General features: G+C 35.2%; 1 protein-coding gene across 24 annotated transcripts in view; it reads right to left on the bottom strand.

Moving 5' to 3' along the window:
* Positions 1 to 26,346, bottom strand: part of grid1a (glutamate receptor, ionotropic, delta 1a) — a 492,166-nt gene that overhangs the window by 41,100 nt on the left and 424,720 nt on the right. For 23 of the 24 annotated variants that reach the window (XM_087290557.1, XM_087290561.1, XM_087290565.1 and 20 more), the window contains 3 exons: positions 23,872 to 24,045; positions 11,896 to 12,057; positions 11,615 to 11,734 (listed from right to left, as the gene is read on the bottom strand). In XM_087290557.1, the coding sequence (XP_087146683.1) occupies positions 11,615 to 11,734; positions 11,896 to 12,057; positions 23,872 to 24,045 (456 nt within the window). Of the gene's footprint in view, positions 1 to 11,614; positions 11,735 to 11,895; positions 12,058 to 23,871; positions 24,112 to 26,346 lie in introns of all 24 variants that reach the window. The other variant, XM_087290571.1, reaches the window with a different exon arrangement.

The following is a 26,346-nucleotide window of genomic DNA, read 5'->3' as shown; positions in this document are numbered from 1 at the left end:
TATCCATCCTACTTCCAGCAGGATAACACGCCATGTTATAAAGCGCAAATAATTTCAGACTGGTCTCTTGTACATGACATGAGTTCATTATACTCAAATGGCCTCCACAGTCACTAAATCCTCAAGTGACTCCTGAGGATTTCCAGCCCCTTGTTGATTCTATGTCACAAAGGATTAAGACAAAAGGGGGGTCAATCCTGATATTAGTACAGTGTACCTAATAAAGTGGTCGATGAGTGAATATATTTGTGAAACACTTATACACATACTAAACAATAAGTTATAAAAGACTAAAATATGATTAAGACGTGTACTGTCACTACTCAGTATTTACTTTGACAGGAATTCCATGAACAGACAACCTCTAAATGCAGGAGTGAGACTAAAAGTTAATTTTACGGACAAAAGGCTATAATCAGGAATTTAGTAGCCTTTTTATTCCAGCATTTACATAATACATCTCTAACTGTCTTCTGTCTTGTTTTTGAGTGGTGTCTCGGCCGCTTTGTACCGCCAGACACTGAACTGGTTTGTGCAGTTTCCAGCCTCTCGTTCTCTTCATCGTCTGCTTGTGATATTTAGTGCAACAACCAAAGCAGAATCCCGCTTTAGAAGGCATACAGTATAAACATTTTGTCAAGACTAAAGATCTGTGTGCCACAAGTTTACAGCTTTTATTTTTGTGACTTGGAGAGCTGACGTCTCTTCTAGAGAGCACATAGGGGAAAGAGGCAGAAGAACAAAGAAGCATAGAGTGGGGATTACACTCAAACGATAGCGTACAGTAGGGAACAGTATGAGACACTGAGTCATGCAGAGTGTCTGAGAGGGAGGCTTTAAGGTGCACAGATGAAGCTGACATTTGTGATAGGTAAGAGAGAATAAAAGCTGTTTTGGCCTCATTATGAGATAAACTCATTGCCATTAATCAAATCAAATGAGACTTTCATTCTCATGTTAAATTCACCTCATCTCTGCATCATCACACAATCAAAATATGGTTTCACTATATTTAAAGGTACAATTCTCCTTATCAATAAAACATTAACTAAGAATTATAACACAATTTTTAAACCAAAAATAAATAAATGCTACATAAAAAGTGCAATACAGAAGAGAAAAAAAAAAACTTGACAAAGACACATCATATAATAAAAGTACAATTGCACACACAACTAAGAGGAAAACACCATCATAAAAAGTACGTTTCAAACTGTTTCTTAATACTACTTAAAGTTGGGATCTAACAGTCAATGAATGTGCATTTCATAACCTTGGGGCTGCTAAAGTACAAATATATCTGCATGGAGGTTGTTGGAGAAGTAATGAATCTGCAGAACGAAGAAATTGTGTCTAAGGGGTGATTAAATCACATACAGTATATAAAGAAACAGTGCTTTGTATAGCTTGATAAGTTTTTAAATCAATGTGTGCATGGTTCTGTGGTATGCTGATGAGACGGAGTATGAGTAAGGATACGTGAAGCTGTTTTAGTTCTTTATGCATTCCAAGAGCTTAAAGAAATTTGCAGGTAAGCCACAATAAAGGGTGTTATGATAATCAATCAATAGTTCAATAAGAAACTGCGTCATACCGGCCCATAGCATACATTTTAAAGACGAAACGTAGCCATACATACTTCTGGGCACATAATTTGTATCTGCAGAAATTTTTTTAAGGCTATGTTTTTAGAATGAGCCTATATTGGCTAAAGGGGTATCAATGAAAATAACTTCTGACTTGGTGCAGTCAAATTTTGAGGATATTGTCATCACACCATGCTTTAATTTCTTGCAACTAGTTAGTTATTGTTTCTGAGATACCTGTAATAGTTTTGGTACTGATAAAAAATTTGGGTATCATCAGCATAGAAATGGAATTCCAAGTCATGCTTTAGAATATGTCCAAGAGGAAGCATTTAAATGCTAAAAAGTGCACTTTAAATTATGTATATTTTTTAAAAACTGATGATTGTGTTACAACTATGCATTTTTTTAAATAATCATGTTTTTCAAGAGTTCACAGTTAGCTGATGACTGATTTTAAAGCTTGTTTGGCATGCTGTCCCGGGAGAGAGCCCTAAGCTCATAAGAGCCTTAAGCCCAGGGCTCCCTCCCATTTGCAAGGAGAAAGGTCGGTGTTGAGAACTCCCCTGCTTTAGTAGCTAATGAACATAACTGATTGCTCATAAGAGATAACTACTTACTAGGAGCATGTCTATGGTGCTGATTTGGATTAGTTAATTAACTTAAGTTGCATGATTTTGGAAAGTGGGAGGAAACTGTGGAACCTGGGGGAAACCCACTTGAGCATGGGGAGAAGTGGTAAGTGAGTAAATGGTTAGTTGGTAAGGACTAGAACCAGTGACGTTCTAGCTGTGAGGCAACAATGCTTATTTCTGGGCCACCGTTCCACCCATCTAGAAAAGGAGGAGTAGGGGTGGAAGGGGGGATTCTTCAAAATTAAGATGGCTGTTATATGGAACTTAGGGTATTTATAGTGGTTTAGGAATCATCTGATTGGTGAATCATAAATTGAATAATGCGGGACCAGTTGGAAGCAATCATAAACACATGATCCTCTCGAAATTAGTTTATAAATAAACTTAAAAATAAAATTAAGGCTGGGTTCTATTAACCCAACCCAGAGTAAAAGAATTGACAAAACCCATCTGTTGGGTGACATTTTTTTATTTGATTTAAATGTAATTAAAAAAATAACCTGTCTACTATTTTCTGTTGACTTTGCCCATTAATAAACAAAAAAAAAAAAAAAAACAACAACAATAAAAAAATGTTGATTATACAAATTAGATTTTAATTACAGTAGATGATACTCCTTTGAACAATAATGTGTGACAGGAATCTATCGAATTCTCTTCCAACAGAAATAATCACATGTACAAATTATAAGTTGTTTTCACGCCTGACTAGGAGGTGGTTTTTGTCAAATAAAATTTGTACACACTGAGTGAGATGTTTTTGAGTTGTCAGTGTTTTCGTTTAAAAGCGAATATGTTTGAATATTTAAACTGACTTTAATTAATTGAATATAATTGTTAGCAATCTTGCTACAACCTGGCACAATGCATCTTTCCTCTTTGAGGTTAATGTAATTTTTGTGCATTGTCCCTGATAAATAAATAAATTCATTCATTTATACATATAGCTGCAATGCTTCAATCCTTAAAACAAAATCAGATCCTATAATGCAGCATGTGGAAAAGCAGCTTGTGATAAAGTGTGAGCAGTCTTCTTGTCTTCTTCCGCACCACTGAGAATTCAGAAAGTATTATGCATCAAATGGATTTCATTAGGAAGGACATGAAGGCTGGATCTGAAAAAAAGATGTTTGAACCTCAGTTTGAAACAAATAAACCTATTTATCTTGTATAACTCAATGAAAGCCTGAGAATGGATCAGCATTACATGAATGTTATTTCTGGCATCCTAAGAACATTTGCAGATCTTTTGAATTTGATACTTCAGAGTCGCACTTCATACACTGAATAAAAAACAGTCTGAACAATAAAAAAAGAGGGAACAAAAACAGTGGAACGGAAAATGAGCAGGCATGAATAGAGAGAAAAAATAATGACGATGCTGTGCATATGCATATAAAAAACAAAAATACATTTCAGGTTGTGCCCTGCTTTTTCTCAAACTAAGGCGTGTGTATCATCTGAGACCCATAAGGTCAGCTTTATGCTCCTTTTCACCACATGCTCACAGAGGTGGACAGAGACTCATTACGCCTTTTTTTTTTTCCTCTCTCCCAGATTCACCTGCAACCCTCGGTCAAGCCATTGCCATGGGAACTCTTCATACAATTGTGCATAGGTCACCCACAGTTGGCTTGGCCACATTCAAACACAATACATGTGCCCCTCTGGATGCCCATTCTTAGCTTCATGTCACAGCAATGAAATTACAACATCGGCCATCAGATCATGCACTGCTGTTCACTTTGGCCTTATTTTTTTAGCAGCATGTGCAAGACAAAATGACTGTGTCTGCCTAGTTTATTTCTGGTTTATTTTATTTTGTCCATTCATTCACTTTATTGTTTATTAAAGACATACAGATCACCCAAAACTGAATATTATATACTACTACATTATGTGAAAATATTATTACATGAAATAATAAATTATTACAATATGAGCTCAAGATTTCTCAGAGATGGGTTGCAGCTGGAAGGGCATCCGCTGCGTAAAACATGCGCTGGGTAAGTTGGCGGTTCATTCCGCTGTGGCAACCCCAGATTAATAAATGGACTAAGCCAAAAAGAAAATGAAAGAATGAGCTCAAGATGTTATTATATTATTAATTATTAAAATGATTAAATTATGAACCATTTGTTATAATTATAATGCATTACATTATGTTTAGTTTGTACATTACTTACGGTTATCAGCTAAAGACGTTATTTTGACAAAGGCTGGAAACCAGTAACCATTGACTTCCATGGTATGTGTTTATCTTCTTTTGTTTTCAACAGTATACAGAAAGTCATACAAGACTGGAACCACTTGAGGATGAGTAAATAGTGAGTATTTAATAGTGACATTTTTATTTTTATTTTTGGATGAACTTAATTAAAGATCACTTATTTACAAAGTCACAAAAATCTATGGATATGTTTATATCAATCTGGATATAATTTAAAAAAATTATTCTAAAACAATCTAAGCTTACCCAAAATTTAGCAACTTTAAAATCCCTTTAAAATTTGATCATGTGAAATAATGCTTTCCCAGTGATGGGTTGCAGCTGGAAGAGCATCCGCTTTGTAAAACTGCTGCATAAGTTGGCGGTTCATTCCATTGTGGTGCCCCCAGATTAATAAAGGGACTAAGCTGACAAGAAAATGAATGTATGTATGTTTCACATAGTGCAGGATGAGCATTGTTGTTTCAGTAGTTTGGTGTGTTCACATGCAGCTTTTTTACAGTCTGCAAATGCTTTACAATACAGTCGGTTTTCGTTGGCACTATTTTTTTTTTTTTTTAAATGTCAGCTTAGCGTGTCCTAGGATTAAAATGAAATTATTTTCATGTTTTAATTTTCTGTTATTTTAGGCAGAATGTACAGCAATCGCACAAAGAAATATTTATCTCAAATTGCAACCAACAAACTGTAATACAGTGAAATCTAATAGGTTTAATATGTGCCAGATAATAATATACCAGATTTTAAAGTTTACAGTAAGAAAATGACTATGCACTTGTGAGTGTGTATTTAAACCAAACATCTGGATTATTGTAGACATAGCCTGAATAATGCATCTGGAGTGAATTAATCCACATCATAACACTAGCAATGGACTTCCTATTACTATTATTTAATCAATAATGAGCTGAGAGGCATGTCTAGTTCATCATCCATTCAGAGGTTTCTCTCCTCAGCACCTGCTCCCTGTGTGTGGTGGAAGTGTTGGGCTAAACGGCTCTGAGCAGAACTGGAAAGAGATCCATCTTGTAATGATGTTCGGATTCCCAGTCTGGATTACACAGCATGAGAAGAGACAATTTAATGAAAAAAGAAGATTAAAAGAAAGTGAGTGAGGGAGACACAGGGAATGACACAGATGGAATTGGTGAGAACGAAAAAGAGAGAGAAAATAACATCTCCGTCTTCATTATGGAGGTAGATTCCTCTTGATGTCTGGCTGAAAAATAAGCTCCTCAATCCAAACATCCAATATACCAGACACATTTTCTCAGTTTAGAGCATGGGTTGGGTTGTCAGGACAACTTCTGGGTATTTCTGCACAGCTCAGTTTAGTCATTTAGAGGAGTGTTTTTTTTCTGTGTGTCTGCTAAGAATTCAGAAATGTCATAACTAACTAACTAACTAACTAACTAACTAACTAACTAACTAACTAACTAACTAACTAACTAACTAACTAACTAACTAACTAACTAACTAAGATCAGTCCGTCCGTCCGTCTGTCCGTCCGTCCGTCCTTCCATCCATCCATCCATCCATCCATCCATCCATCCATCCATCCATCCATCCATCCATCCATCCATCCATCCATCCATCCATCCATCCATCCATCCATCCATCCATCCATCCATCCATCCATCCATCCATCCATCTATCTATCTATCTATCTATCTATCTATCTATCTATCTATCTATCTATCTATCTATCTATCTATCTATCTATCCTGAAACTCTGTGTAGATAATGTACAACATGTACAGTGTTTACCTTTTTTAATAACTACACACTATGAATCGTTTATTAAGTATTAGCAAATAAGGAACTCGTTTGTTAAGCATTAATTCTACTCAAATAAACGTTAGTAAGCAGTTTATAACTACAGCTACAATTGCTCTATTTTTGACTTTAAAGCACATGTAATGTGCTTTTTTATACTTTGTTAATGATTCATGTTTCATTGCTAAATTAGCATTGCAATATTTACAAACTTGTTATTTAAGGTAAGTTGGTGGTTTTAAGATCATACAGAATGAGTTAGTAAATGATTAACAAACTCTTCAAATAAGATTTATATTTCTTATTTTTCAGGCATATACTAATAGCTAATTTGTATGTTATTAAAGCATTTATTAACTTAACGTCATCCAGTTTTGTGACTTAATTTAAAGTAAGTACTATTTATGCTTAATAAATCCCTTTTAAATGACAATTAAGGGCTCAGTATTATTCTAAATATTGGATATATAAACATAAACATGAAAAAAGAACATAAACGACATTTCTATAATTTGAAGATACACAAATGAAACTGTATCAAATGAAAAATGAATCTTTGCAACCTTAACTAAAATAAATAAAATTAAAAATAAACTAAAATGAATAATTAGATATGTGAACATTCTGAATGGTCTTAAAAACCATTGACTACTAAATACAGTTTGTAAATAATACAATACTAAATTTAGTAAAATCACAAATTACGAAAGTACAATTATTACCCACATTAAACATGTGCTTATAAAGTCAAGAATAGAGCGTTTGTAACAGCAACTGCTTACTAACATTTATTAATGTAACGGTAATGCTTAACAAATAATGAATTCACTATTTGCTAAGGCTTAACAGATGATTCATAGTGTGTATTTATTATAAAATGTTTGCCATTAGTTTTTATAACTTCTAACAACTTATATTATTGGTTCATTAACAAATTGTTTAATAAATTAATTTAATAAACCAATTAACTATGTAAAGAGTTCAGATGCAAAACCCTCTAAATCCATCAGACCTCTTTTCTTGTAAATGAGCATTTTCTATCAGGCTCCTATAATTAGGCTCAGAAGTTTCATTTTATATGTAATGAAAAGGTTATAATCTAGTAAATAAAATAACTTTTCTTTTTCATAAATGTCATTTAAACAATTCTTTGGTTTTTAACAAGATAGATTTTCTTTTGCGTCAAAACCAGCTAAATCCACCTCTGCTTTTTTTGCAAAAACCTCTAAATCCACCTATCGGGACAAGACAGTGTATTTAATAAAAAAAAATTGCTAAATATGCAATTGGAAATTATTTTTCCAAACATAAAACACATTACACAAACCAAAATTAAAAATACACCTGTCAAGTAAGTGTCAGTTCATTCTGCTGTGGTAAACCAAAGAAAAAGCAGAAGGAAAATAAATGAATGAAATTTGTCAAGTAAATGCATCAATCAATATCATTAAAAATGACATTAACTAAATCTTAACAATCTGCTGTCATTTCTGATATTAAGGATTAAGATTTAATGCAGGTAGAGCAATGTAAACATTGTAAAATACTGTAGGCTTGGTAGATTCAAATATTAGTTTAAAACATTGTGAAACATCAATATCTGTGCATTGTCCATTACTATATAAAGCTTATCAGACATATAGGTAATATGAAGTAGGCTAATGTAAATGTATAGTTTTATGCATTACATTATCTTTTAAAAAGTAGCTTACATAAGCAGATAAATCACTAGGTGGGCCTACAAAAAGGGGATGTCCCTCAGACAATTTTTGAAGCTGTCATTCATTCATTCTCACCATACTCAAAATCTTGGTCTCTTTTTTATGTCTTGTTTCTATCATAGCATCCATGTAAACCACACTGAACTGAGCTAAACTGAACTGAACTTAAACACTAAAAACTGAACTACCCTGATCCAGTTACTATGACCATTTATGTGAAGCTGCTTTGACACAATCTACATTGTAAAAGCTCTATACAAATTAAGCTGAATTGAATTGAATTGAATGTGGGATAAAAAAAGGCATCTTAACTCTGTCTTTTGTTAAATGAAGTTGCCGTTTAATATATAGTAAATCGAACTCATTCAAAGTAGCACCCCTGACCGAACAAATGCTATGACTGCTTGCTACACTTCCGACTGTACATTGTGTTTTCTTTTTTTTATAATGCACAGTTTTAAGGTTAGGGGCGTTTTCATTTGCCATCCACTGACAGTCGGACAGGCTCATCCAGTTCATCAATCTTCGTCTTTTAAAATCTAAATCGAAAGCGGAATAAAACACTCTCTTCATAAAAGTCGGCATATCAGTGCGCTGATACATTGAAAACATATGATTCGATTCGCAACTTCTGATTGGTTCTCAGGATATAGTGGCTTTTGCTGTCAAAGGCAAGGGGCGTTTAGCGGCTTTTGTGTACAAACTGTTATTTCTAAACAAGCTGACGCTACGTTTTAGATGATTTGAAGCAAATCTATTTGTTGAACATGTTTTATGTGCATAAAGCATTCACTTAATGTCATTATCTCAGTTTTGGCAGAAATGGTGTTTAGTGGCTTTGGCATCTAAACTCTTCATGATATGTTGGGTTACCTCGGAGAAATGTAGTTTTCTAAATTATAATAAACTTTAAACACAAAATGTGGATGTAATCGGAAATTGTTCAAAAAGAAAGAAAGAAAGAAAGAAAGAAAGAAAGAAAGAAAGAAAGAAAGAAAGAAAGAAAGAAAGAAAGAAAGAAAGAAAGAAAGAAAGAAAGAAAGAAAGAAAGAAAGAAAGAAAAAAAATTACTCTGACTCTATACAGGTTTCAAAGCCTTGAAGGGTAGATCATTTTAAAAAATAGATTAGAGGAATGCATTTGTGTGTGTGTGTTTGTATTTATAGGCTGTCAGTGTAATGGACAGTAGGGCTGCTGTGTGTGTGTAACTCCATTAGCTCTCTATGCTTCTTGCCAAAGGGACTAACAGTGCTCGACTCACACACCCACTAATACTCAGGCAAAGACGGAGACGTGGCGTGGGATCGACCAGCCAGCCCTGCTAATGACCACAGTCACATCACAAAGCACTTCCACTGCCCTGCGAGCATGTGTGGATGAGTGCTTGTGGATCAGAGACAAAGATGTGAGACAAGCACAAATAGAAGCCATAGATGCATCCGGTCTCACGGGGTATACGTTTGAATGTGTGTGTGTGTGTGTGTGTGTGTGTGTGTGTGTCTGTGTGTGTGTTGACTGTGTGTTTTGTGAGACCTAATGAAGTTGTGTGTGCATTGAGTATATTATATTAATATATTAAGTATATTAGCCATGTTCCATATGACTCTTTTCAAAACACAGCAGGACCCACTATTCAGTCTTTCTCTCTGTCCATCTGTCTGTCTTGCACAACATTTTTTTTCTCTAGAAAATGGCTTTTTACATAGATGTATTGCCATACATCCAGACTCTCAGCAAACTACTGTTTTTGTAAGTGTACTTGGGTGTACTTGTAACTTTTCTTAATGACATAACTTTGTTAGCCAAATTATTTCAAAAAGTATGCTTGACTTAAAACAGCCTTTTCAGTCAACTTAAAAAAAAAGAATTGGCACAACTTTGACCACTGAAGCTTAATGAAATAAAAATTTCTTTGCAGCTGGTTGCTTTAAAATTTTAAGTTTTTTATTTTTTACAGTGTATTAAAAAGGAATGATGTTTGATCCCATCCATATCATAAAGAATGCCCTTAAATAATGTAGTATTAGCTGTCTGCAAGCATCGGTGTTTATTGAGATTGAAATAAGGTTAAAAAAATCTAAATTGAGATAAGGTACATTGTTATAGCAACATTAGCAATATTTGTGACTGCTTTGGAAAATAACGCTCATCATAGATTTCATGGGAAGACTGATCGTGAAGAAAAAAACATGTAGTCTGGCACATTTGTTACCCAAGACAAGTCAAGGTTTTATCAAGAAAAAAAAAATTACATAATCAGACAAAGTGACTCCAGTGTGGTAACCAACAAAGTTGATAAAAATCGTGTGGTCTGACCGGGGCTTAAGCCAACAACAAATGTGGTCAAGTAATGCATTTTAACATTTTACTTATCAGCATAAAGCCATAAATAGCCTAATCAGCATACATTTCCACCCATTTCTCTGATTTAACCTACCATATAAATACCTACGACAAGCTTACTGTGGTGCACAGGTTATTTGTGACAATAAAGCATCTTCAAAGAAGATCCAGCTGTATTATTTTTGGAAATCACATTCTCTTTCTTGACCCAAGAAATTATAAATAATTTTTTTCAGATCACGCATATGTAGGACAACATAAGAGAATAATAGGTCTGTGAAAGATTCCCCAGAGGACTCTAGAGATTTTAATCATTCATTTAACATCACAACTTTCATAACTAATGTAACACTATAGTCAGAATATAAGTATATTTACTGTAGATTTTGAAGTCACCACATAAAATAATCATATTTTTAAAATACATTTTGTGAATGCATTTATATTGCATTATTAGAGAATTGACTTGCATGAAAACCAATAAAAAGGCTTATTTCAATAAACCAACTCTTGAAAGTGTCTGGGTGTGGATGTAAACATGTTTAACGATATAATAGAATATACTAATAATTTAATACAGTCCCATTTAAATGTTTTAATTTAAAGTAAAGTAAGTACAAAACATTTGTAGTTAAATACATCACTGATTCTTATATAAAGACCATGCAATAGGTTGAAAAAAACAATCCAAGAACTGAGCCCAAACTGGCCACCCACGAGCTATCTATGTGCTAGCTGAGCAACCACTGTTGAGCTGAATAGGAATGCTAATGGATAGATTGTTCAAGTACATTAGATCACTTTGTTGCCATGGAACTTGGAGCAAATACTTACATTGAATAAAGAAATATATAATATAATAGCATTTTAAGGACCAAATAAGTGATGAAAATTCAGCTGAAATGACTATGCAAAAGAGTATCAGAAGTTTGTGTGCATTTCTGGACGGAGTGTAGAGAAAGACAAGGGTAAAATAAGAAGCTCATAAATAAGTCAATAACAAAAACATATCACAGCATAAATTTCTGTCTAAAGGTGCAAAATCCAGTGCATGTCTATCCAGCTGTCTGTAGTATCAAGTCTCCAGGTGTGTGGTTAAGAATAAGCACAATATCTATCTACTCTAGCATATAGCATGTTTGTTGGTTGTTGTGACACTCTGATTCTCAAATGCACCTATATAGATCACATGCAAAGCCACTTTTTGCAGATGACAACCAAGATGAGAAAACTCAATGCAAGCAGTGTTCCTTGAAAAGTGTGGCTTTAAAATAGAGTAAACCGAATGCAAGTATTGGGAAACATTGAAGGATTTCCACTCACCCGCTTTACATCTTTTCCAAATGTCTCGCTGTAACTAGTACCCAGGATTTCAAACTGGACATGCGAGTTTGCTCCATTGCTTCTGAAGTCCATTAAACCAGTGAGCCCAGAAATCCGCCCCTGAAGAGAATAACAAATAAGGTGTCCGCTCAGAAAAAAATACATCATTCAAAGCAGGCCGCTTTTATTGAACACTATTGAACTTTACTGGGCTGAACTGAAGAGAACTGAACCTGATCAAATTAGATCTAAGTGAGATGAATTGTAAAGTGACTTTAGACCTTTTGGATGGTGTCCAGCATGGACCAGCCTCCATTCCAGGGCTTTGTTGACTTCCTCATGCAGTTCAGACTGGCCATGCTGTGCCACTTCCTGTCTTCTAACTTCCGGTAGAAGGCATTGGCCAACATCAGCACGCTATCGTAAAGGTATAGACTAGATACCTGGACACAAATACACCAATAAATGTTGTAATTACTTTGTATGCTTTAAATGTAGTCAGATGTAATAGGAATTACAGGTATACAAACATGTGGCAGTATTCAACAACAAAAATCAGAAAACATATGCATTTTTGGTCATTAAGGAACAAAACAACAACAATTTTAGGGTGCTTTAATTTTTGAAAAGGTAGAACAACTTTACAGGGCAAGGCTAACCTAAATCTGCTTCTTTTGCTTCAATTGAATACCAATGCAAAAAGATTATGGCAGACACAATTATACTAAACCACCTCTTAATTTTCAGTGTTTCAGTCAAAACGGATCCTTTTATTAAAATTTTATTAAATTATTAAAATCTGTTTGTAGCAATGCAAAATATCATATGCATTTGTTGTCTTTTTCTCTAAGAAAATTCCAACACAGGCTCATTCTAAAAACGTAGTCCCGTGGACATTTCTGGAGACTGCGAATTATGTAGCCGGAGGTACGTATGGCTGCATTTCAGTTTTTAAGTGAACTGATACTGATAAGATCAGGGGTTGGTTAATATGTGTGTGGTTTTTGTCACATGTTGATTGGTCAGTTTGTATGTCTCAGTATTTGGGCTTTGGTTACATGGTCAAGAAAGATACTAAGTGGGTGGTAAACTTTGCTTTGTCTCTTTTCCTGCTCTGCTTATTTCCTGCTCTGGAGTCTATCTTCACTGACTTCACTGTCTGCATTTGCACTGCATATCTTGATGGTCAATTCCGATTTTGTGACTGTAATCGTTTTTTTTTGATGACCGGCTTACATTAGGTTTTTAATTATACATGACTCTCATTGACAGGTGAAAATCCGATCTACCTGCTTACACTGCTGACATGAGGACAGAGATTTGATTCATATCGGATCGGATACATTTTCACATATGAACAAGGCCTGAATCTAATTTGAGTAAATCGGAATCTGTGTGATTTTTTCCTGCTTACACATATATGGGCCATATCTGATCTGTACCACATGGTAGAAAAAAATTGTAATTGAGTCACTTGAACCATGCATTTCAAATGAAGCCTTTGAGGCCTACTCTTTGGTCATTGTTTCTCTCTCCTTACCTCTGTCTCCCCCTCTCAGGTAACTTTATTTTACATTTAAGCTGGGTACAATTAATATATGTTTTTTATTATTTCATAATTAATAATTTTATACAGTTATTTTGTAACTAATTCAGTTGTAGCCATATCAAATTATTATCATTAAATAATTTGATTTTCAAGTAGTCTTTACTCTTGATTAAACATCAACACTTAATTGCTCCATATTACAATACAATAAAATCACATAATAGCAACGCTCTCCCACATTTTTAGCTATCAATGCTGCCCTTATTTACGTTTTTAGTATAAAATTGCAGAAGGATGGTTTGACAAAAAATGTACAGTTTTTCTCCATCATACTCATAACTTTTTAGTCATTCAGCATAACTAGTTTGAACTGCTGTAGTTTAAAACCCATTCTTACACGCTAAAGATTAAAGTACACCACATGTCTGTTATTGCAGGCCCTTATGCTATGTTTCTCTTTTTGGTGTCAAAGTAACAGACACTTTCCATCTGTGTTGTAGATATGCATGGGAAAATCAAACCCATCAGAGCACATGATGTCATAGTGTCTTTGTGCTTCTTCTGTACTGAACTGTTTACTTGCTACTTCCCTTCACTAGGTCACACTCATGCTCTGATTCATTGCCGAATAACTAATCAGAGCACTCTCTTCAGCCGACGGTAAAACTATTATTCCCTGATTTCCCTGATGATCCAAGAAAAATGTGTCCCAGCCTTAAGAGTTCTCTTATTTTCTAATAAGAGTAACCAGTATTTTATTGTGCATGTCAATGCCTCTAGATGTGTTTAGGAGTTTAAGAACAATGCAAATCCGGAGATTTCAATGGAGTGTTGACAAAAGTGAAACTCCACAATGGAACTAAAAGTACAAGCATTAATTGTCCCAGCTTTTTCATATCTTGTGCATTGCTATGTGTGAATCGCTGTCAGTTTCCTCAGTGTGTAGGAAGCCCTAATTTTTATTTATTTTTTTTAAATGTAGCTGAATAGAGCTCAACGACAATCCACAAACTAAAATTGTTCTCTAACTTGGTGAAAGACAGATCGAGTATGTGAATGTGTCTGCTGTCTCTCTTTGAGAGCGAGAGCAAGGGAAAAAGAAAGAGCGCTGCAGGAGATTTTTGCATGGCTCTGCTCCTGCAGAGAGCAGCTGTCGTGCTGAGAGACACCTGGAGAGAGAAAAGACACCCTGAACGACAGCACTGTTATCGTCAAGGAGACTCCAGTCTCGGGGCCCGAACGGCCAAACTCAATGTCCCCTCAGACATGTGATCCTGACAAAACAACATACTTATGAGAAGATCAATGCAAAGAGAGGGGGAATGACGGCATGACTGAGAGAGGAAAGAGTGTAAGTGAAGGATGCTGGGAGGAATAAAAAACAGCATTTTACAATGAAGATTACGTCTTTATCCACTTTTTTTTAAATAGCTGTCTACAAGAGAGATGAGAGAGCTTCACTTCTGCTACAGCCGTGAGCTGCGAGAGAGAGCTAAGAGTCACCAAGAGTGATAAAACAAACCTTTTTTTCATTTCAAACACTTCACCCATCTCAAGGAAGGAAGACAAGCTGTGATGAATTCATCTGCTCTTTGTCCTTTCATTCAGTTTGCATCCCTGCTAGGCTTTACAACTGGCCGGTATAATGCATCCCAGTCTTTCTGCATTTGAGGGAGAGGATTTGCACTTGATTTTGTCAGATGTAGTTTGTCCTTTACCTGTAGTTTACTTATGTTGCATCTAAACAACTAAATTCGATTTCATTCAGTAGTAAGTGTCAATTTTAAAGGATTATACAGAAAAGTAAACTAGATTGCACATGTTTTGCATACTTTTTTTTTTTCCAATGGTGAAGATTTAAGCCAATCAGTACACTTCTAAAGCATTTCATTGGTTGACATATTTCTATGGATTTGCTCATACAAAGCTGCTAAGAATTATACACCCTATTTTTTTAAAGGAGCGGTCTGAAGTGTATTTTTAAGACCTGAGTGTGTAACAAGGATTCAAAGCAATGTATGCTCATGCTTCATTTGTAAAAAAGAAATCATGTTATTTTTTCATATATCTCACTTTGATTATACACAGCTACTCAGCTAACATGAAAACGAGTGTCATATTTCCTAGTTCCTCCAAAGCTAGCCCTTAAGAGGCTCTGATTGGTCAGCTCACATAATGTGCTGTGATTCGCAGATCAGCTCCACATCACCAGGAAAAGGTCACGTGCGGCCCTAAAAGCATGCACTTCGCCTCTGCTGTGTAAACACTGCCAGTTGGAGTAGCTGTTAGCCCTATTAGTTTGAGCTTGAATCAGACAGAAAATGAAAAGGACACCGCTGAACCTTACACCTGCTCTCTAAAATAACATCTGACAAGTGTCTTTCACATATATTCTGAATAAGCATGTGTAAGTAATATGAAACATTCACAAATCTTTTGCAAGTTCGTTATTTTAGATGCAGAAAACATGAAAAGCAGCCTTATAGAGAGCCACTGCAGCGCTGGTGAAGATTGTGGCCGTTTACAGGGGTTTAAAGTCTAAATTGTTGGCGGTGCCAAACACCATTTCACGTTGTTTACATACTTGTTTAGAACCTTGCTACAACATAACATTAACGCTAGGCACTATGCATGTAATAGATCATTTTTTAACAAATAAACATACTTACAGGTTGTGGCTCATAATCCACAGCTTCTGCTATTATGGTTGGATAGTATGGTTTTTAGCTGAATTCAGCACTGAACTGGGAGAAATTCTGGAAGCTGTCCTTTGTCAAATGCTATAGCTATATCTGTTTTATTATTCTCTGTAACATAATTAAAATTGAATTGTAAGCACTTCTCTCTTTGTGTCATGTCCCCTGGAAGCCTAAATATAGAAACAGAAGAAGCTCTGTGGAAATAGCAGCGTTTGGATGGCAATTTAGCTTCCTCTCCTATAACATGCAGCACCTCTGAACATGCCCTTTCACTGTGTGGTGAATGTGCATAACCTGAAGTGTTTGTGATCTCATTAACCCAGATGTATTTTTTTGTAGTACCCAAATTTTGTTCGCTGTAGGCTTTGCTAAGCTAACTCTGTTACAACATTCCACATCACCTAAAGTTTAAAATATGACATCTTAGTGGACCACTGCTTTAAGGAATATCTGGCTAAATGAAAAGGTGCAGTAAAGAACTTTGGCTTTTGTATCGACATGTGATTGAAATGTAAAATTGCACTTGTTAACTAAACTTACATGCATTTACTCAAGCAAATTATTTTGTTAAAATCTTTTACCCAGAACTAACATTTTTTTAAGTTGCTGATGTAAATCATGTTACATCAAGAAAATCTGTTAACACACAAAACAATTTCTTAAATTAACTGTTGTTCAAAAAACATTAAGGTTGTGCTCTCCTCCTGGTATTTGTGTTTGTTTTGTCAGTGGCGTGCTGTTTTATTCTCAATGCCTCAGTCTAGTTGGTTTCGATTAATGGGTTATGTCATTTACTGTGTGTTCTAGTCCTGTTTTCTTGTGAGCACATTGCTTGTGTTGTCTTTGTGTCATGTGCTCTTCTGTCTATAGCCTAGTCCCACCCTTTGTATTAACCCATTTTTAGTTAACCCTGTTCACCTGTTTGTTAATGAATTGTTTCTCCTTTATAGTCTCCTCATGTTTGCTGTCCTGTGCCGTTGTCGTTCTTCCCAAGAGTCATGTTCTGTTCCTTTCCAGTCTTTCCAGCCAACCTAGTCCAGTCTAGTTTGTCTTTTTAGTTATGTTTTCCCCCTCAGGGTGGTTTTTGTTTTCATTTTTATATTTAATAAAGACCCATTATTTACTGCATTTGTGTCCTCGCTCCTTTCCCTACACCAACTGTGACAGTATTAAAAGTTTTTTTTTTAAACTAGCAATACAATCATGCAGTACACTATGTTCATGTTGAGAAATTTATGTATAGTCTTACAGTAAATGGTTGTTTAGTTCTCTAAGTGCTTTTATTTACATAGTCAGAAGCTAAGCTACTGTGTATATCCGCAATGATATGTAACATGAAAAAAGGTTTTATAACAGAAGCAATGAAGTTGTATGCCAGTGAGCTAAAATCACAGTGATTGCATCTCAAATGCACTTTTAGCACTTAATTTAGCCAAGCAGAACTGTATTCACACATATAGCTGCAGGCGTACAGCTGTGACTGTGTTTCGTTTCAGTTTACTACATGGTCAACTTGCCACCAATGGTTTACTGAAATCTTAAGTGCCATGTGTGGTATAAAGAAATGGAGAATGTTTCTTATTTGCTCTGCTGAAGCTAGAAATCCATTCTCACTCACACTGCGTTCATGGTCGTCTGGCTTTACAGTTGAGGCACGACAGTTTGCTCATGTTGGGATGAATGCAGAAAATGCTAATGCGCCTGTGGCATAAGGTCACATGGTTTTGACTGCTGAGGCTCCCTAAGAAGTGTTGAAGTGACTTAAGCATGGCCTGCCAGCTGTCCGATTAGTCAAACACATCCTGACATGGTTTCAAGGCATCGGAAGCCCTGTGAGAGACTGCGGAATCATGAGTCAACGCCTTTTCTGCCCGCAAGTGAGACAAAACATGCTATCTGCTTTAACAGCTTACTACTAATGTACAGAAGAGGCTCTCTGAAGTCAATAGTTAGCAAACATAAAAAAATCTGTGACCTCTTACTGCTGTAAATTAGACAAGTCTGATAACTATTAAGACTTTGAAAAAGCTGTTTTAATATCTGCCTCCTCACTGAGAACAGTAATTGGTCAGGAGGTGCTTGTTTAAAGCACTGAAAGCTGACATTCAATTTAGTTCACTACCACAGATGTCTATTAAAACAAGCTAATGAGTTCACATTCATATTCATCTGAATGCCATTTGCTCGGTTGGTGCAGGAACACAAAAGTATATATAGAAGATTGAAATCTGACCATTTTCTCATGGAATTACATTTTAAATTATTCACCTAGCAGATTTTTTTCTTTATATTATATTATATTATATTTATTATATTTATTGTATTATATTATATTATATTATATTATATTATATTATATTATATTATATTATATTATATTATATTATATTATATTATATTATATTATATTATATAACATTATTCATTCATTATTCATTCATTTTCTTTTCAACTTCGCAACAGCGGAATAAACTGCCAACTTATCCAGCACATCTTTTACGCAGCGTTCCCATTTCTGGGAAACCCATCCATACACACTCATTCACACTCATAGACTATGGACAATTTAGCCTATCCAATTCACCTGTAAAACCTGTAAAAATTAGGAAACCAATGCGAACGCAGGGAGATCACTGTTTTGTATTTTTAACTATTACATAAAAACAAATCATTATAAAATTCATTTTAATTATTTCAATGTGCCATTGTTGAGAATTTTTTTTAAAACTGATCCCCAAACTTTTACATTGCATTATAGATCATAAACTATTTAATGTCCTAATATTTTAAATAACATGGCATTTTATATGTAGTAAGCAAAAATATCTTACTACCTAACTAACTAAATACAGACATACCATATTTAAAAGCATTGACTAAACTCACTTCATTTTGTCCCCTTTTTTCTTCTTGTTTGAAATATTTATGGTCAGTGTTACAAGTAACCCGAGTAACAGAATAACATTACTTTTCTCAGGTACAAGTAATGTAATGTATTACGTTAAAAAATGAATTAATAATATTTGAGTTACTTTAAAAAAACTAATTTAGGTAAATTTAAGTTTAATTAATTATTTATTCATTCATTTTATTTTCGGCTTTGTCTGTTTATTAATCAGAGGTTGCCACAGCAGAGTGAACTGCCAATTTATACAGCATATGTTTTATGATGCGGATGCCCTTTCAGCCACAGCCCAACACTGGGAAAAGTTTAATTAACTAGCTTATAAAAAATAAATAGCTAAATTTAAATGAACGCAAACATGTTGAATCTGACAAGAATGCAGAGACTTACATTTCTGCGATGGCAGTATTCTCATTATTCTGTAAGGGTCAATGGACAGTGATTGTACTTCACTAGTAAGACAAAAAAAAAGTAGAAATAGTAGCAAACACATTGCTTTACACTTTCATTAATCTGTATTTAATTTTTATGTTTTTTAAGTTAAACAAAGGTGTAGCTATATGGTGCATTGTTAATTGCAGAGCTCCTTTATTTAAAAGACGAAGAAGAAGAAGAAGAAGTAGAAAGAAAAAAGAAGAAGTGGAAGAAGAAGAAGTGAAAGAAGAAGAACAAGAAGAAGAAGAAGATGATGAAGAAGAAGAGGAAGAAGAAGAAGTAGTAGTAGTAGAAGAAGAAGAAGAAGAAGAAGAAGAAGAAGAAGAAAACAATCCTGCAAGTTATGAAACAGATCAAGCTTCAGCCAGGTCAGAAAAAGTAATGCAACAGTAACTTAAAACTTAACCAAGTAATGTAACTACTTACTTTTTTTGGAGAGTAACTCAGTATTGTAATGCACTACTTTAAAACAAAACACAGTTTACGGTAGGCCTTAACTGTATTGGATATATAAGAAGTTACAGAAATGACAAATATTGGTGGGGGAAACTATTTTGAAGAAGCTTGTATAAAATCATGTGTATGCAACCACATTATGTCCACTAGTACAATGTACTTAAAAATGTAACCAGATTCAATTTTGTTGCCAACTCTAAATGTACTCCTCACAATATTGACAAAGTTGATAAAATGTCCTAAACCTAGCAGAAATCACCAGTATTTAAAAAAAAACGTTCATGTCGAACCTTTTTTCAACTCTTCTTCACTGCTTATACACTGCTTACAAACAGACATCCATGCATAACAAAACAAAGGACACAATACTTGACTGAATACACAACCAATCAATGTGTAAGTTCCCATTTAGTTGTAAACATTTAGAGTATGGAGCAATTCTGATAACACCACTTTTCAATTTGAATGAATAAACAAAACAACAAAATTAGGACATCAATTAGATAGATAAAAGTGCACCGCCCACAGAGCTTTTATTCAGCGTTGCGTGAACTGTCAGTATGGCGTGTGGAGACCTGTGGCCCGAGGGCTCCGATTCACAATGCCGCAACCTCTCGAGTTAATTAAAACAGCCAATCTGCCACAGCACAGACTCAATCTCTTGCTCTCTTCAACCTGCACTGTATCGGTAGCACCAACAGAGGGTGAGAAGTATCCCTGCGGCTCCTAACATCTACGTATCTCCCTGCTCATTTCCGTAAAGCACTCATTTGTCCTTTTGTGGCGTTGCTTTGGCATTAGTTTGCACGTGACCCTCTTTCTTCATGAATTATTGAGACAGAGAGCCCCAGAGAAAGACACATGGATTTACCATCTGCTCTAAAAGAGGGAAAATGGATTCTGAGACCCAAACAGGTTTTTTTTTTTTTTTTTTTTGAGCCAGAAACAGATACGGTGTTTTAATATTGTGTAACAGAGGTAGAATGTTTTTCACAATTACAGAGTACCGTCTGTGACTTAACAAGATTATATTTGTTAACGGGAAAAAACATTAGGGCCCAGGCGGCTCATCTGGACCAGTCGTGCATAACCTTGTTTTGAATTAAGATTCTAGAGAAATTAAGCAATTACAACAAAGAAAATAAACATGACAGTTACTGTGGTTATTATGCAGAGCCACAGATACCCCTAAACTGCAACTGCAAAGCTGTAATGAAAAGACAATTACAGATGAATTTAGACTTGAGCTATTGGAGTAAATCTCACTAACATGGGGCACTGAACTCCATAGCTGCAAGAAAGCAGCTGCCAAGTATCTTAATGCGCTATGCATACAATATAACCTTTCGCAAAAGGCCACAAAGACTTGAGATGTCTCGTAAATCATGCCGCATGTAGCAGCTCATTATAAAAAATTAATCTATGAGGATATTCTTGCTAGGACAGAACTTCTGTTCTACTTTGACAGAAACAAGTCAGGTCACTGAAAAATACATGCTCGTGGTGACATTTTTGCTACAGCATTACGTTGATTCTAACATGCTTTGATGGCGTTTCCAAGTCAAATGTTCAGTGGGTAACAATAAAAAAGTATGCTCCATTTTCTTTGTGTAATATTAACAGCTAGGTGTTGAACTGGCGCTGAACTCCAAATTCAAAATACACACTGACACGGGTTGCCAGATTGATCACACAAGCAAGAATGAACTCATCCGACAATGTGTTTTTAAACTGTCTCCAACTCTAAAATGCATCTCCGATATATATCTGGCTCTTTTTGCACTCTTGTTGATAGCGTCTTTTTGACAGATGGCTGTTGGGTTAATGTCTGGGTCAACGTATTCAAGTAAAACAATATACCCTTCTCTCTCTCAGAGACAACAGCAACAGCATTTTTCCATCCAGCGGCTGTATTCGTCTTCTTTAATTCTCAACACCACCAAATGTATTTGATTAATTTCATCTTTAGAGTTATATATCAGATAGATTCAGTTATATAAGTGAAGGCTTTAAATCTTATTTTTAAGTGCTACATTATTTTTATTTTGAGATATTTTGTAGTTTAATGCTGATAATATTTTATGTTCTGACGACAAAATGCTGGGATGTTTCAATCAAAATTTCTAGAAAACATGGATGAACCGACGCAATTTATTAATTTTTAAGAATGAAAAAATCTTAATAAAATATGCTGTATTCACAGTGGTTGTGTAGATCTTTTTTTACATCCTTACATGATGCAAGTTAGCTTGCAAATAGTACTTTAAGTATGAGGTAAACAATAGTTTACTATACCTCTACAATTCAGTATTTGGGCTTTCAGCAGTGAAATTTAAACCACACTGAACTGAACTAAACTGAACTGAACTCCAACTCTGAAAACTGTACTGACACAATTTTAATTTAATAGAACTTCTATGTTAAGCTGCTTTGACACAATCTACATTGTAAAAGCGCTATCGAAAAAAAAAACTGATTTAGTTGAATTAAATACAATTAAGGATCATAAATAAAACTATTATGTTGGGTTAAATGATGAACACAGACCTCAACCAAAACTGAAAAATACACATTGAAAAATACACATCAAAATACACAAATACAAATTTACACATTGCTTTAACTACAAAAGCACGTTCACTGTTTTATACATATCTGTGTCTTTAGATGAGTGAAAGAGTTACATTCAGCACCTTTAATTCATACCTGGTACTAATTTATAATACATGGTCATAATTTGTGTCAAAATAGATTCTTTAGTGAAATAGTTGATTCAGAGTCTAATAAATGAATCGAGTTGGGTTCGGATCTTTCGCTTGAACGCATCGATGCTGACACAGTACATCACCAAATATGTGGTCCCAGATCCGATAAAACCTGAACGCATTTTCCCTTCAGACGCTTGGGGAGCGCGGGGGAATCACGGGACTGATTGTAACTCGAAAACGGCGATCACTGACAAATGGAGATTCGGCTGCGGAGAATAAAGGGTTAAATTTATTTACACAACGATACCAACGTATAGCCAACCTAGTGCTATCTTTGTTCCTGTCATTTTTCTGATTTTTGATACAATAACCTCCACTGCAATGCATTTGAGACTATTATGTATCGGACTTTGTCAGACTTTGACAGGGACTTTGTCAGTAACAATTACAGTCCATATAGGCCAGTTTCTTCTTCCTCCAAATCACAACATGTAAGTGTGGTTAAAAATTGTTGCCTTGTTTTGTGTAGTTTGCAAAATATGCTTAAATGTGTGTTATTAGTTGTAATAGCCCAGCACGCCTTCTAATCACTTATTGAACATAGATCAGTGCTTGTACTGTATCTCTCAGGTTAAATTCTCTATGGGCTATTCATATATTGTGTCCAAAACTACATTGAAAACGCAGCTCCTGCTTCTTCCTTTACAGATGTGAATGCGTTTCTGAACTTGTGATTCTCTGCTGTTTGTCTTTGCTATTGCTACCATCAGCTGTTCCTCACACACGTGTGGCGAGGTAAATTTTTTTTAAATAGTTCAAGTTTTGCCACAGTATGGATTAACACTGAATGTGTATCGTTGTTATTACTTGGGTTTAGGATTAAGAGTAGAGTAATATGCTGGTGTTTAGCTGAATTGCTTGATTGCATTCCTGCATTTGGCTCTCACATACTCTGCTACTTCATACTGTAGCCATGGTGTGCATTTTTCTGCGCCTCATGCTGAACGCAGTCGACCAATCACAATAGACTAGGTTATCAGACCATTCAGCGCAGATTAGCTTTGTGCTAAGGAGGGGTTTGTGAACAAATTAATCACTGAACTAATCATATGGGAGTCGTTGGGAAAATTAGGTAAAAATAAATGCCAATTATAGGACAATGAAAGGGATTTTTTTTTACCTTGCATGCAGCATGTTAGAGACCCCCCAAACCAAAATATTACCTTTCATGATACAAAATAGGGGCTCTTTAAATCCTTTCTTCAATACTAAGGCACAGACCCCCCAGCAAATGATCTTGGGTAGTCTAGGAAAAGAAGGTCTGACCGCAATTTGTTTTTTTGTATGTGCTATTTAGTGTTGTAATCTTCTCTGAAATCTACTATACTACAAAATAGTTCATTTGGGATTGCAAGATGACCTGATCTGACCTTGGCCTGCAAATCTATTTCTGATAAATGAGTGTGAATTAACTGTGCTCTTGAAAATGCCACCAAGATTCATACCTCCAGGGACTGCAAGTAGCCTTCCTGAGGGTCGCAGAGCAGCGAGGAGATGCGATGATTGTTCCTCATGCAGCGGATGTTGGTGTCCCTCCACAGGGGGAAGATCTGTCGGATCACTGTCATGCGGCCCAGAGCACTGTGGACAAGCTCCATGATCTCTGTGTCACTAACCTCCTACAGAGAGAGAGAGAGAGACGCATTCACAATAATAGAGTGTGAAGACTGACATATTATTACCTACTGGCAACAAAGCCACCAAACAAACATATTAAACCTCTGGCTGCTCTGGGACTGTCCTTGCATTTACAGAACATTACTAATATCTCTGCTGCAATATAAAGCTTATGCAAGCTGATTTGCAGGTCTTAAAGGGATAGCTCCTTCAAAAATGAAAAATTCTGCCATCATTTACTTCACTTGTTTCAAACGGGTTTCATTTTCTTACATCAGTCTTTCAACACAAAAAAGTATTATGAAAAAAGTTTGAAACCAGTGGCTATTGACTAGTACCACTTTATGATGCATGCTACAAGCATTTGCTAAGCAATAGCAAATAGGTAAAACATATTTTATTTATTAAGAATCAGTTATTACTGTAATCAATTATTATTATAAATTATTATTATTATAAAGGTACCAAAGAAAATAAAGAGTTGCTCTGTGCAGTCCTCTGCCAGAACACAATTTAGTTTAGTGAGTGGAAAGTTGTTGATAATTGTTGAAAATATTATCCAGATAAAAGACTGTAAAAAGATCTGCTTCATTTCACATTCAAACTTGGAGGCTAAAGACCTTGGCCTCTAGTGTCTATTGCTAGAGTACCTTTTGAGGTCAGAGGAGTGAGGTTCACCTGCATAGCACTTCGCTAGCTGGCCTCTGTTACATAGGTAATTGCATTCATGGTGTATTTTATGCTTTTGTTATTGGTTGTAATATGATGGAAAACACCTTTTGTGTCCCTCTGAAAAAAAATATTATGCAAGTAATGGTTGCAAATAACAAATGCTACTCATTTTAAGGTTCTAAAGTTTAGTCTTATGTAATACTATATAGTCCTCTGAAAATGAGGTGACATGACATAACAAATCACACAGAACATATTCATTTTCTATTTAATAGATGAGTATGTGCATTAAATATGATAGCAATCAATGTCATTGATGTGACAGAATGATATAACTATTTATTTAATTAGTTTCTTCAACAGTTAATTATATGTCAACATCTAAGTAACTGGTTTGTAAATTATATATTGCTTATTTAGAATTTTTTTTAATTCATCATTAACACTAGCTTTGTAGGACGCAGTCATTTTAAAGCGTTACCAAACGTGTTGGACTTTGCATATTTGCAAATATATTTTTATGTACTAAATTAAATAAATGAAATTTTTCTTTCGGGTAATCTGAACATGAATGAATACACACACACACACACACACACACACACACACACACACACACACACACACACAAACACACAAACACACAAACACACAAACACGCAAACGCACACACACACACACACACATATGAGCAATATCACACAAGTAGCAGTGCAATATGGCCTGAAGGCATGCGCTGGCTTGAACACACAGGCTGAGTGCCTTAGTGCCCCACCAGTGAATATATACAGCCATATCGCACTGCTAAGAGTGTGATATTGCGTTTATACAACAGTTTGACGACATAATCAAATATAAAATATAAAACCTAACACAGGGATTCTCAATAATACTTTTATATGAGGAACTACTTTCTTCCGACATTAATTTACATCTGCAGCTGACTGTCAGAAGAACAGAAACTCTTTCTAATTTACAAATGTCACTTTAGATATAGTATTTGAATGATTCTCAAGCGTAATGTCTAAAGTGACAAAACATGGGATTTTGCTGACATTTTAAGATTATAAAGCTGAACGGCCTGAAATGCCATCAGTTTACAGAGATTTCCCTGTATTTCTCTGTTGCAATAGGATATCATAATAATTTACCCCAAAAAAGCCAAAGCGAAGCAAATACTATCAGATTACTATGGTACAAATACAGCACCACAAAATACAAAAGAGAGTGCTGTTATTGCAGAATATCAGATGGCTATCATCAGCTGATTAATTTTGAGAGCCAGATATAACTGTTACATATGTCAATAAAGAAACTAATTGCATGGTTATACAGTATGATTGCAAGAGGTGAAGCAATAAGAAGAACAAGCTGAGAAAGGTAACAGAAGTTTGTAATAGAATCATAACATTTCGATCAAGTGTCAAAAGTGCTTCAGTTTATCATAAAATAAAATTTAAATAAACCTGAGGAAATCAAGGCCTGTCTGTTTAAAATGTAAAGCGTATAGTTAGTGAGTGCCAAGCAATTCATGCACTCACAGTAAAATAGCTAAAGCCTCAGGGAATTAAGAAGTAAACCTATTCCATCAACTACATTCAGGAATGTGTCGTACAACATATGGAGAAAAA

This window comes from Danio rerio, chromosome 17, assembly GCF_052040795.2.
Source record: "Danio rerio strain M-AB ecotype USA chromosome 17, GRCz13ab, whole genome shotgun sequence".
Lineage (NCBI taxonomy): Eukaryota > Metazoa > Chordata > Actinopteri > Cypriniformes > Danionidae > Danio > Danio rerio.
This window is presented reverse-complemented; position numbering and strand designations above follow the sequence as displayed.